The 13,706-nt window shown below is 42.3% G+C and overlaps 1 protein-coding gene across 2 annotated transcripts in view; it reads left to right on the top strand.

Annotated features, from left to right (window-relative positions):
• The first annotated feature begins 303 nt into the window (after nt 1-303).
• The window catches only part of nck1b (NCK adaptor protein 1b), a 98,457-nt gene continuing 85,054 nt past the window's right edge, over nt 304-13,706 (top strand). Inside the window, exon 1 of one of the 2 annotated variants that reach the window (XM_062480292.1) lies at nt 304-490. In XM_062480292.1, the coding sequence (XP_062336276.1) occupies nt 440-490 (51 nt within the window). In that variant the 5' untranslated portion in view covers nt 304-439. The remainder of the gene's footprint in view (nt 491-13,706) is intronic. The other variant, XM_062480293.1, reaches the window with a different exon arrangement.

Genomic DNA, 13,706 nt, shown 5'->3' with positions numbered 1-13,706 from the left:
AGTTTTAAAGATGATTCATGTGAAGTTGTGTTCAGAGGTAATGTAAAGTCAGTAGCACTACAATTTCTTTATTGAAATATACGTCTACACTTTATGGATGATAACTATTCAATAAGTTATTCAGTGGTAATGATATGACACAAGCACCCGCAGGCCCCACACACACACATCTGGGGTGATATAACTAATACCAAAAATGTTAGTTGTAGTAGGCTACCATTCAAATAAAAATATTGGATTCTCATTTACCGGCAACCAATAGAAGTGTAGAATCAGTATATCAGAACTACGGAGGGGGTGGTTAGCTATCTCCTATGTGTCATGCTTGAAAGTGGAATGCTATTCCAACGGGGCAAATGATTAGCTTAGGCTAGCCAACCAAGTTGTGCGTGGTAAACGTGCTAAGTTTTGGCCCTTACCATTTTTTCCTATAATTTACATGGTATTTTCAACAATAAATGAAAGAAACCCAAAACTGATCAGCAAACAGGTAAGGTGGAAAAGATAATAACATCCCATCACGGCTCTGCCATCATTTGATTAGCCAGATAGCAGTCAAGCCTTAGCAGCTAGCCTACTAGCAAGTTAGCCTGCTGTTCTTTGCCACCGTTATAGCTAGTGTGTAACTAATGTTAATGCCACAACAGTTAATACCTTAAATAGCGAGCTTGGTGGCCAAACAATTAAATTCCAGCAATTTCATTCGTAGTGGAATACTGAGTTTTATTTTACGAACCAATGCTAGTATCAATGTAGTAGCTAGCAAGCAATAAATAGAGCTAGTTTGTTTGCTTTCCTCGCACGAGCCTAGCCTCTATGTCTATGTAGCCTACATGGAGACCCTAAATGGCTTACTAAATTAGCAGACACGCAAACAGTAATGTCGTGTCATTTATCTCTGTAACTTGGAACTCGTTATTGTAGTGCTACCGCAGTTTCTTGTCACAGTGCTTTCTCTAAATATGATCTCGCTATTTTCCTTTCGGATCCTTGGCAAGGGGAGACGTCATGTGTAATATGCATGGTGCACAGATTTTGCCCCATGCCTTAGTAGAAAGCTAGATTTTATGGGGGTTTCATCTGGAAGGGGATGCGCTCTGACCGTATCATGATACAGATACATATCGCAATGTTTGACCGCTTTGGCTACACTTCAGGCTTGTTAAATAGAACTACATTATGTCAAGGGTGAATTAATATACAAATAAACTGGCAGTTGGGACACTATTTTGAGTTTTTATAATTTTACTCGCTCAAGACTAGTTCAATAATTTAAAAATACATTTGAGATATTACAGTTTTACCTATACACTGTTCAGTGGGATTAAGCCAAGACTGGGAAAGATTTTTGCTTCTGCAATATTACACCTTCTTTAGGTACACAGCCTCTGTTTTTGTCCTCACTCGAAACCTATTTGCTTGTTAGGCCTACTTGTGTGTCATACTGTTGATCATGCCTAGTATGTATGTGTAGGTGTTTGTGTGTAAGGGAAGACATTGACATTAGGGGGAGGGGAGTTGTATGTCTGTGCATGTGAGGGAGGCAGGGGGCTTGTTGCAGCTGGTGAACAGCGTAGTTTCTGTAATTATTGTCACACTGACAGGCCTCTCCACAGTCTCTTATTAAGGTTAAAGGGAGGGAAGCCAAGAGGGGAAGAAAAGGCAGGGGGACATTTTGTCTGCAGCAGTACTGTATCCCCACTGCTCTGGGAAGGAGGTGAGGGGTAGTCATAACTGGCTAGGGGAAAAAGGGTTGAGAGACCAGCTATTTATAAAGTGCCATTTCCTATAAGACTATAAGTCACCCCAGTCCATCGAAGGAGATTTACGAGACTGGCAAAAATCAGTCCCTATAGAGAACCCCCGCTCTCCCTTTCTCTGTTTCGCTCCTTCAGCCCCTTCCCAGTCCTTAATCGGTTGTAAAATGCTCACTACAGTACCATGGGGGCCCCACAGTGCCCACCCCCCGGCTGACAGTAGATGTTGACATTGCAGTGACATGGCCTTATTTACTTCGTGTGTCTCTCATTCATAATCTACTCACTGCTCCGGAAGCAGCCCAAAAGAAAGCTGACTGACTAGCTGCCTATCACAATAAGCTTGTCTTAACAGTTTTAGATTTTATTTGTGAAGTGTGTATGAAAAGAAATAGCCAGTAGTTAGTTTAAGGCAAGTATATACCCCACTCTGTTTGAGGTTTCTGCATTTCAAGCCTCTTGTTGACCTACACTATAAGCATGGCATTGGTTAACAAACAAACCTAGCAGATTATGCTTTATTATTATTCTTTTTTGGTTAGCATAAAATTCAGAAACTCTCTGTGGTCATATGGTAATTAATGTTGAATTTGAACCACAATGATATTTTCTGCATACAGATTTCTTTCGCTTCCTTATTTTTGGGACATGACATGTCTGCCTTATGAGTTGACTTCTAAATCAGATGTAGATTCAATTCTCCAGGACTCCATTTAACTAATTTCAGTTGCAAAAAGTGTTGGTCATTTATACTACTTGACTATCTCTATTCAATACTTTTAATTCACGCCAAGTCCCACTTGCTGTAGGTACTTGCTGTAGGTACTTGCTGTATGTACTTGCTGTATGATGGAGGTCAAGATCAGGTTTAAACCCCCCATCTATGCCACTTAACATAAAGCATCTGTTAAATGAAAACAGTGATGCCGTGCAAGCAGGTTCATCATAAATGAGAGCTTTAAGGACTTTTATCGTGCTTGTGCTCGGGAGTCAGGTGGCTGAGCGGTTAGGGAAGCAGGCTAGTAATCAGAAGGTTGCCAGTTCGATTCCCGGCCGTGCCAAATGACGTTGTGTCCTTGGGCAAGGCACTTCACCCTACTTGCCTCAGGGGGTATGTCCCTGTACTTACTGTAAGCCGCTCTGGATAAGAGCGTCTGCTAAATGATTAAATGTAAATGTATTGTGCTGATGACTAACACACAAAGTGTTTGATTATCCCAGGTTAGGCTAGTTCATGGTTGGCACCACCAGGCGCGCAGGAAGGTATTTTGAATGGGGGTGCTGAGGTACTGAGGTTGCAAACTAACACGTTTTTTTCACAACACCTGATAGCCTAATATGTCATTAACACAGAATATCCAATAGGTCTACATTAAGTGTTCTGACTTGTACTTGTCTAATAATCACCAGGTATACGCAATGTCGGAGTTCATTTGAGTGCTTTATTTCTCATGCCGTGCATGGTACAATCTACAGGTTTCAGGTTCAAATGCATTTCATTATATAAGTCCTGCTTATGGCAGTGGTAAACATTTCATCTCCCTTCAACAAAAATGTTAACATATACAAAGGCACATAACTGTACAATCTTATGTCGTAGTGACAGTTTAACACAGTGTGGGCTAAACTTTGTTTTTGTTTTTTTCTCATGTGTGCAGATCACCCCTTGCATTTTTTAAAACAAGTTTATAGAACAAATGACATGAATAATCAATTAAACTAAAATGATTTACATCAAAATGTCGCCTTGCATTTCCACCTGTGTCCTGAGATACTGTGAAGGTAACAATGATCAACATTGTAAGGGCGAACTTGGGTAACAGTACCTGATACGAAAATAAGTAAACTGTTTTCACAGCAGTATTTTGATGAATGCAGCGTCACGTAGCGTCAAGTGAAATTAATAATGATGCATGTCTTATCTATTTAAAGACTCCAAATGTAGACTTCTGTTCCGGTGTGTTGTCGATAAATCTCTTCATCAGTGGTTGAATGTCCATCCGATCAAGAACGTCACTGTGGACGTGCAGTAAAGTCAGGTGTGTCAGTCGTCTCTGGGTCATATTGTTCCGTAGCCATGTTTTGAGGCGGTGAAGAGTCAAGAACGACCGCTCAGAGGAAGCGGCGGAGACGTGTAGACATAGACAAAGTTCAATAAACTTGTCCACCTCTTTCAGTAAACTGTAGCAAACAGTAGCTCCATTGTTTGAGGATGCAGTGTTCTGATGAATCCAGCAACATCTTGAGCTGACTTGAGGCCTTTTGTCTTGGAGAGGTCACCCAGCAATATGAGCTGCATATGTAGACGAGATTTGTCAATCTGATCGGGGAACTGTGCAGCAGTGATCTCATTCAACCCTGAGCAGTCTCCATTTGCGGCATCGATAATAGTTTGCTCTCTCGTGGCAGAGACTTGCAGTCCTTCTTGGTCGAATCGGCGATCTAACTCGGTAGTGACAAGATCCAACAAAGTTACGTAATGTGACGAGACTGAATTTAAAAGTACAAAAAAAACACCAGGAGCACCGACAATTTCGGCAACCCTGCGCCAGGCCTCATTCTTTTTGTCAATGTCTCTTTACAAATACAGAGACGTATCGTACAGGACTGGATATGCAGCCACACAAGCGATTAGTTTCTCCTCCATCTTGAAACTGAAAGCTAGAAATGTTTACCATGGTTGCTATGCTACGAGAAACAAGGAAACAATCCGATTGGCCATTGCTAGCGAAAAACGCTCCTCATTTGCATAACATTGAGAAAATCTCAGCTTGAATCGCGTCACGTCGCTACCCACAATGCACCACACAAGCGATTTGCCAGGCTCCATTGAAAATGAATGGAAAACATGTTGTCGCTCGCATCGTGTCGCTGCAGTGGACACGGACCGTTACACATTGATGACTCACCTATCACCAATGAGACACCCCGTACAAAGTTTAAAGTGTCTGCAACAACACAAACTTCCCTTGCCACCTTTCACCAAATCTAATGAATGATTACTGCAGTGCACGTAGAGTGCATTTGGACACTGCTCTTTCAGCTTTGCTTGCACGCCTGAGATGCGGCCCGACATATTAGCAGCGCCATCGAAGCAAAATCCCTTTAGACGCTCCAGTGGCATATTCAAGCGCACAAAAACATCTTTAATGCATGAAAAAAGTGTTTCTCCAGATGAATCAGGCGCATTGTAAAATCCAAGGAAAACATTCACTGCCTCGAGTTTTGAATCCACATATTAGAGACATGAAAACTGCTCTGATGTACTTACTCTGATGTACTTACATTGGTGGTCCTGTCTGCAGTTAGACCAATGGTCCCCAAACGGTGTGCCGCGGCACACTGGTGTGCCGTGAGGCAAGGCCAGGTGTGCCGTGGGATTTTGTGACAGCCATACACATTTTGCAATAAAATATCAAAATTTATGGCTTAGCGCCAGTAAGATTTGTAACAAAATATCAGCCTTGGTGGTGGCACATACAGCGTACAAGTTAATGAACTTGGTGGCACGTTCGAACCGCAAAGAATGTTACCTCAGAATGTCCTGTCAAACAACAATAACGGCTTGCGGTTAGCTAGTTTTGCTCAAACGTCATTAACCCTCGTGCTGCCTTCGGGTCACATGACCCAAAGGTTCATAACGAACCATCGTTGTGTTTACCCAATTTTACCCAATACAAAAACAAATTAAAATAATTTTCTTTTAACCTTTGCAATGTGGGGGGTCTGAGACAGCCTAGCTGTTAAAAGAAAATGCTTCACTTTGTCTTTGTATGCGGTAAATTTGTCGCAATACGACGGTGGGTCACAATGACTGATGGGTCAGAATGACCCGAAGATAACACAAGGGTTAAGAAAGAAAGAAAATGGATCGCTTTATTGTGAGGAGCAAACCACAGATAGTCAGCGTAGAAGAACTACCTAAAGAGAAGAAAAAAAAAAACTGTCAGCAGACAGTATCATGAAAGCTACCTGTCTTATGGCTTCACCTGGACCGGGGATGTCAACTGCCCCCATCCCGAATGCGTCATCTGTCGGGAGAAGTTGGCTAATGCCAACATGGTGCCAAGTAAATTGAAGAGGCACTTGGAAACCAAACATCCCTTTCATGTTGAGAGAAACTTGGCCTTCTTTAAAAGAGTGAGGGATCTGAACCAGAGGCAGCAAGACCGTTTGTTGGATTGTGTAAGTGTCTGATAAGTGTATGGAGGCAAGTTATATGCTAGCGGAGCTTATTGCAAAGCAGAAAAAACCACACACAATAGCGGAGACGCTCATCCTCCCCGCTTTAAAAAAAATTGCAGGTGTCATGCTAAATAAATATTTTATGAGTAATATAGTTTTTTGACAAATTGTATTTGGCATTAGTTGTTAAAAAAGGCCATAGTAAGTTGTTAAGTTGCCCAGTTAAGGCGTGTCTATTTAAATGACCATATATGGAAATCACGTTGGTCACATGACTCCACTCCGCACCTTACAAATGTTTTTGGTTTGCTTTACGGCACATTCGGATGGAGTGGCAGCTTGGTCCTAGCCTGGTCCTAACCAGACTCTCGTACATTGCATTTGTACATCGCTCCATTGACAAGCGTTGACTTCCTTGTAGGCAGGTACTCTGTTGAAGTTTAAAACTATTGGATCTGCCCAGAGCCACTCTGATCTGCCATAACCAATCGCTAGCGTTCGCCTTAGCCAATTCCTTCACCACTACTGTAAACAGAGCTAGCTGCCGTAGCTGGAAAATCAAACTGTTCCCGAACCCCGTGGGGAGGAGGGCCACAACATCATGGCCAGTTTGGCAACCAACAAAACTCAGCAAAACTTGTTCTTGCTCCGGCTTTAGCTGTTGGATATTCGGCAGCGTTGCCACAACAGACCGAATGGCTTTGCTCGCATTTTTCTCCACCGCCATTACGGAACTACAACACAAACTAGCACGACATCAACGTCATCGTTCTCAGCCACTCCCTCTGTTCGCTGATTCGCCGGTAGAAAATCAACCTGAAAAATCTGACTTACGTACCTCATGGCCAGACCTATGTACAGAAGCAAAAATAAAATTGAGCGGAAGTACGTAGGAGGGCAGAGCCAGGCTAGCTTGGTCCGGGAACTTTTGCACTTTCTTGTACTTGGTTGTCTTTAAAGGTTTTTATAGTGTGGTACCCTTGTATATAGGTCACTTCAGTCATAAATGGAAGTCACGTTGTATGCCCAGTGAAACACCGTCATTGTTGGCCTCACGAGGGCATAATGTTTATTCAAATGTATAATGTATTATTCAAATGGTACTACAGAGTTATGTATTAATGTATATTTTCTGTTTGTGCTTTACCACATACACCCACCAACACCTCAATGAATTCATTGTCTTTACAAGTATTTAATAGTAAGAGTTCTACTGGATATCCAAGTCTCCCTTTTTTTCTTCATTCTAATTGGATGACCCTCAGCGATTGCACCTTTCCCTATAACATCAGTAAATAAAAATAAACGTTTACAGAGTAATAACACATGTTATAGAGGCGCTTTGCACAGATATGAATACAGGTGTGCCTTGAGATTTTGACTTGCCTTTTGGTGTGCCTTGGGCACAAAAAGTTTGAAAACCACTGAGTTTGACTATAGAAATAATGCTCTCTCGCTTCGGAAACAATTTCTCTTAGAACAGCATGGGGCGAAGATTTCCAGTATCTCATTCTGAATGCTGTCAGACATCCAGTTGTTTCTTTGCTGTAGCCACTTGCGAGCTTTTGGCATTGCATATGTCAGCTCCACCATGAGATTCCAAAGCACTCCATCTCGATTGTTATGGCCTCTTAACGGAAGACCTTCACGGCCGAGGAATTTGATTGATCTGAATATCTGTTCTAAGTCAGATATGGTGGTGGATTTTTAAGCCATATTATTCTAAATTCTCGTGCTGTCAGGGGGTGCTTCAGCACCCCTAGTTCCTGCGGCAATGGGTATTCCCTCTCCACTGAAATCCAAAACTCAGCCAGTGTCTTGGCTTAGAACGCTGCCTTTAACGTTAGGTCGCTTTGACAGTTCAACTAATGCGTCCTCCTGGTTGGATGTCAGATGGTTTGCCGTACTTACAGTGAATGGAAAATCAAAAGGCTGATGGCTTTTTTATTTGCATGCATTAATTTGTTAAAATTTAGGCTAAAATATGCTTGTTTAATTGTTTTAAAATGTTCCCTGATTCCTTGAAATCATCTTGCAACCCCACCTTGCTGTCGCGACCCCCACTTTGAGAACCACTGTCATAACCCCTTCTCTAGGGCTTTGCAGCAGGAGAAGCAAAGAACGGCGTCTCTTTCAGTATTATAATGCGACCATTTCCACTTAGTAAACCAGCTTTTCTGAAATGACCGCTCGAAGGTCTCTGCAGTGTGGTGGTTGTTGACTGTGGGCAAAGTAGAAGAAGGTGCTGCACCATCTCCATCTTCTAACTCTAACTCGTCGGTCCTGGATATTTTTGCATTTTTGCCGAAAAAATCGGAAATTCGTTTGTGCGCCATTATGTTCGTTCACGTTCTTCTTCATCTGTTAGCAAGTAACAACTTCCGCAAACCCCGTGAACCCCATATAGCAATATCTCCATGTGCCAGTGATAGCTAAACCAGCCAACACATTTTTCCCACGTCTATTTTCTCCCCCAAAGCAAAATTATTTATTATATTGTTTTAATATATATATATATTTAATATAAAAAAATTACTAACACCTTTATTTACGTTTTCCTTCCTGCAGCTAGGGGGTGCTGCAGCACCCCCCTTCCCGTGGCACTGGGCACCACCCCATGGCCATACAGTACATATGTAATGTTGTGTCATATGTTGTGACAACACTTATCTCCACCCTGTAATTAGAAGAACTGATCTAAAGTATGACTCGTAACTAAACATGACGTTGATTTCCCATGAAAGCCAGGGCTTTCATATGATTCATTATTTTATTTTTTTCAACAGATGCCTACAGTCTTTATATTTCCTCATTTAGGGTTTGAGGGTTTTTAAGCCTTATAAGAGTAACTGGAAAATCTTATATTGGCTCACATAACATCAAAAATGTATTTTCCTATCCCATTGTTATCCTACAGTGCATCCGGAAAGTATTCACAGCGCTTCACTTTTTATGTTACAGCCTTATTCCAAAATGGTTTCAATTTCTTTTTTCCCCTCAAAATTCTACACACAACACTCCATAAAGACAGTTATTTAAAAAATATATTTTTAATAGTTTTGCACAAATTAAGAACAAAGATATAAGTATTCACAGCCTTTCCTAAATACTTTGTTGAAGCACCTTTGGCAGCAATTACAGCCTCAAGTCTTTGTGAGTATGATGCCAGGGTTTCCCGCAGCACTTTTCAGTTAAGGCGGCCACCTAAGCAACACACGCCTGCCGCCTTAACTACGTAGTAAAAAAAAAGAGGCGATATCCACTGTTGTCGTTTTTTCTCCCTTCCATTCCACACCGTGACCAACGCCAGTCTCCATTCTCTGTAGAACACATTAGTCTATCGCACAAACTAGCCCCCCCCCATTCTAAGGGCAAACCCCACCCTACCACCTTAACTAACAAATGTTCTGCGGGAAACCCTGGATGCTACAAGCTTGGCACACCTATATTTGGGCAGTTTCTCCCATTCTTCTTTGCAGGACCTCTCAAGCTCCATCAGGTTGGATGGGGAGCGTCAGTACACAGCCATTTTCAGATCTCTCCAGAGATGTTCAATCGGGATCAAGTCTGGGCCCAGGCTTGGCCACTCAAGACATTCACAGAGTTGTCCCGAAGCCACTCCTTTGACATCTTGGCTTTGGGTCGTTGTCCTGTTGGAAGATGAACCTTCGCCCCAGTCTGAAGTACAGAGCACTCTGGAGCAGGTTTTCATCAAGGATGTCTCTGTACATTGCTGCATTCGTCTTTCCCTCGATCCTGACTAGTTTCCAGTTAGGGTTCAATGCTAACTTTTTTCCCAAGGAGTACATGCGCTCCTACATGTACCAAATGACGTTGGGTCCTTGGGCAAGGCACTTCACCCTACTTGCCTCGGGGGGAATGTCCCTATACTTACTGTGTCGCTCTGGATAAGAGCGTCTGCTAAATGACTAAATGTACATGAAAAAATGTTGGAGTACACAAAGAAATTTAGGAGCAGTGAAAAATGTAACAGAGCTTTACAAACTATTTATTACATTCATACTGCGTGTGTGTGTGTAGCTTACTAAGGGACACATCTGTGGAATATGGAAAGCCAAAATCTGTAATTTAGCGTTCACGTTAAGACGACACATTTGGCCGTCTTAAGACGACTGAAATTGCTGTCTTAACATGGCTGTTTGGACCATCTATGCTTCAATTGGTTATAGTCAACATACCCACCCCATTTTGAAGTTGGGACCAACATACCCACCCCCTTTTTGATGTTGGGACCAACATACTACGTAAAAAAAAGGGTGGGTATCTGCGTTGGGCTGTCTGAGGCCTACGTTGTGATCATGTGGGCTCTTACGTTGCTATCATGATTCTTACATGTGATTTAGTATTTGAGACAGTCCATTTGTGTGGGGTTAGTCCATAACAATCTTACGTTTAAATATTTATTTAAATGTAAATAGGATATTGTTCAAGCTTATGTTTTTTTCTCAATGAGTAACCAGTAGCTTACAAAATAGTTGTTAATAATGTCACTGACAATTAATATTTAACCTCATTATTAAAACAAGATAGGTTGAATGGGGAATTGTTTTCTCTTTTGCAATGATCATTATCTGGTTTCCCCTCAGAAATAAATGAAGTGGTAGAACCCAATTTTACGATGTTCGAAACGGCCGTGTTTAGACGGCAATTTCTGTCATCTTAAGACGGCCAAATGTGTCGTCTTAACGCAAACTGTAAATTACAAGTTTTGGCTCATATGGCTTTCCATAGTGGAACAGCACACTACCACCAAAATCAAACATTGACCCATGCCTACTTTACTTATACGTTTTTGGCATTCATTTAAGCACAAAATACTGTTTCTTGAGCTTTACATTAAACATTACATTGCAGGGCTTGAAATTGTGACCATTTGAAATCGCATATGCTCCGGAAATTGTGTCTGTGTGACCTCTAAATATATTTGGGAGCATTTGTGCTAGTGAAAATAATTGTTAGGGTGCAACCTGTTTAAATTTCTTTACAAAACGCTCATCGCTAATATGGTGGGACAAGTTATCCATGACTTGTTGCCGTGAGAAATACAAGGTCTCACGGCGAATTCCATTAAGATTAATATTTGCCATCCGTTACTCCTTGTCACTGCGCTCTGTTGTTACGTGACAACAGAGCTGGTTGTGGTTGTGGCTGGTTATGGTGCTCCTTAATATTCGGTGGATTCTCCTAAATTGTAGCTGGTGCTCCTAACTTTTTTAAGTTGGGAGCACCAGTGCCACCAAGTACATTTCAAGCCCTGCATTGGACTCGTATTGTTATTCTGTGCAGTCAGACATTCATTTGTAAGTTTGTTGCATGTCCGGTTTGTTGACTATGCAATTCAGTGAGGGAGTGAGCCTCAACATGTCTCCTAGCCAACTTTGCAATGGTTAGCTTAGCAAGCTGCTCTGACTAAATCAGCAGCTACAGTTTACACTTCCCTACTGTTTGGCATTTAACATTAACTATTATCAACAGATTTGGTAAGTTGTGAATTATATTTCAAAAACAAAAACTTTGCGATGTTGTGACCGCAAGGGTAAGACACAAGAAAATGACAACCCAAAGTTTTAACCTAACAGGGGTTAACCTATTCGGGGCTGAAGTCCCAGATGCCACACCCGCCGCTCCGCCCATGGCCTATACCGATACTTTTTTACATTGTTGTTCACCTTTCTCTCTCTGACTGGACTGCATCTTCACAGAAAACTACTGTGTTGGCGCATTCTGCTTGTGAAATGTGGGACTTGTAGTTTTTAAACGGGGGGTAAACAGATTACGGTAGTTTGTAATCTTTAGTCGCACATTGTGCTCGTAAAAAATGTTTCTGGTTTGCACATATCTATTTTTAGGCGCGAATGCAAGTGAAATACTCGCAAACAAACATTGCGAAAAACATCCCCACAGCATGATTCTGCCACCACCATGCTTCACTGTAGGGATGGTATTGGCCAGGTGATGAGCGGTGCCTGGTTTCCTCCAGACATGACGCTTGGCATTCAGGCCAAAGAGTTCAATCTTTCATCAGTTTCATCAGACCAGAGAATTTTGTTTCTCATGGTCTGAGAGTCCTTCAGGTGCCTTTTGGCAAACTCCCGGCGGGCCGGCATGTGCCTTTTACTGAGGAGTGGCTTCCGTCTGACCACTCCACCATACAGGCCTGATTGGTGGAGTGCTGCAGAGATCATTGTCCTTCTGGTAGGTTCTCTCTTCACAGAGCAACGCTGGAGCAAACCTTTGGGTTCTTGGTCACCTCCCTGACTAAGGCCCCTCTCCCCCGATCGCTCAGTTTGGACGGGCGGCCAACTCTAAGAAGAGTACTGGTGGTTCCAAACTTCTTCCATTTAAGGATGATGGAGGCCACTGTGCTCATTGGGACCTTCAAAGCTGCAGAGATTTTTCTGTACCCTTTCCCAGATCTGTGCCTCGATATAATCCTGTCTCGGAGGTCTACAGACAATTCCTTGCACTTCATGGTTTGTGCTCTGTCATGCACTGTCAACTGTGGGACCATAGACGGTGTATGCCTTTCCAAATCATGTCTAATCAACTGAAGTTACCACGGGTGGACTCCAATCAAGTTGTAGAAACATCTCAAGGATGATCAGTGGAAACAGGATGCACCTAAGATCAATTTTGAGTCTAAAATGGTTATGGAATATTGTGTGTAGAATTCTGTTTTTTTTTTTTTATCAATTTTGGAATATTTCTGAAACAAAACAACATGTAGAAAAAGTGAAGCGCTGTGAATACTTTCCGGATGCAGTATTTTATCCTGTCCCCTGTAGAAATGTAGAAATACTTTTTTTATTGATAGTTGAGGTTTGAGCAGGTGTTTTATGGTGCAGACCCGAGAAATTGGAGGGGGTTGTGAACACATCATGGAACAGGTGGTGGTGTACCACAAGGGTAGGCCATGTTTGTAGTTTGTATCTATACTCTATGAATTAAACTCTGATTAATACTCTGAAATATGTACCCTTTCCTTCATTTCTCATCTTTTGTCTAACATGAGGAAATAAACAACATGAAAGACCGGGGGGGGCTAGTTTGTGCGATAGACTAATGCGATAGACTAATGCGTTCTCCAGAGGAGGGAGACTAGCGTTGGCCACGGTATGGAATGAAAGAGAGAAAACAGGACAGAGTAACACAGCGGATATCGCTATGAAAATAAAACATGACGTAGTTAAGGCGGCAGTGTGGCTTAGGCGGCCGCCTTAGCTGTTAAGTGCTGAGGGAAACCCTGGTTGCCTTTGATCAGTGATGTCACATACTGTCACAGTGATGTTAGATGGAAGGGTGCAGAATATTTGTGTATGCTTAAAGAGGACAAAATCCTATTGCTTTGGCATATTGGAACATGAACACATTTGCCTAACGTCAACCCAGTTTTTGCAAGGAGCTTTCTAGCTCGCTGCAAACACTGGGATCTCTGTTAGCAGCAGCAGCACAGGTGCCGTTCATAGCAATTCTCCACTTCCTCCTCTCTCACCCCATCTTTGCAAACAGAAATACAGTTTTAACTGACTGGCATCATAATGTGGTCTAAAGGCCTGAGATGCTACTACAGGTCCCTACACGTACGCACGTAGTTCATCCTTCCCAAGTGGCTTTTTCTTTAGCTCTATTGTGACAGCAGCCTGAGGCCTCTACCTGTCAGGATGTAACCTAGCCGATGAAGACAAAGATGGCCTGTGTGTGTATACATTTAATCTCTCGTGCACACAACCTGTCCGGGACCAT

This window comes from Osmerus eperlanus, chromosome 15, assembly GCF_963692335.1.
Source record: "Osmerus eperlanus chromosome 15, fOsmEpe2.1, whole genome shotgun sequence".
Taxonomy (NCBI): Eukaryota; Metazoa; Chordata; class Actinopteri; order Osmeriformes; family Osmeridae; genus Osmerus; species Osmerus eperlanus.
Note: the sequence above shows the minus strand (reverse complement) of the source record. Positions and strands in the feature narration are given on the sequence as shown.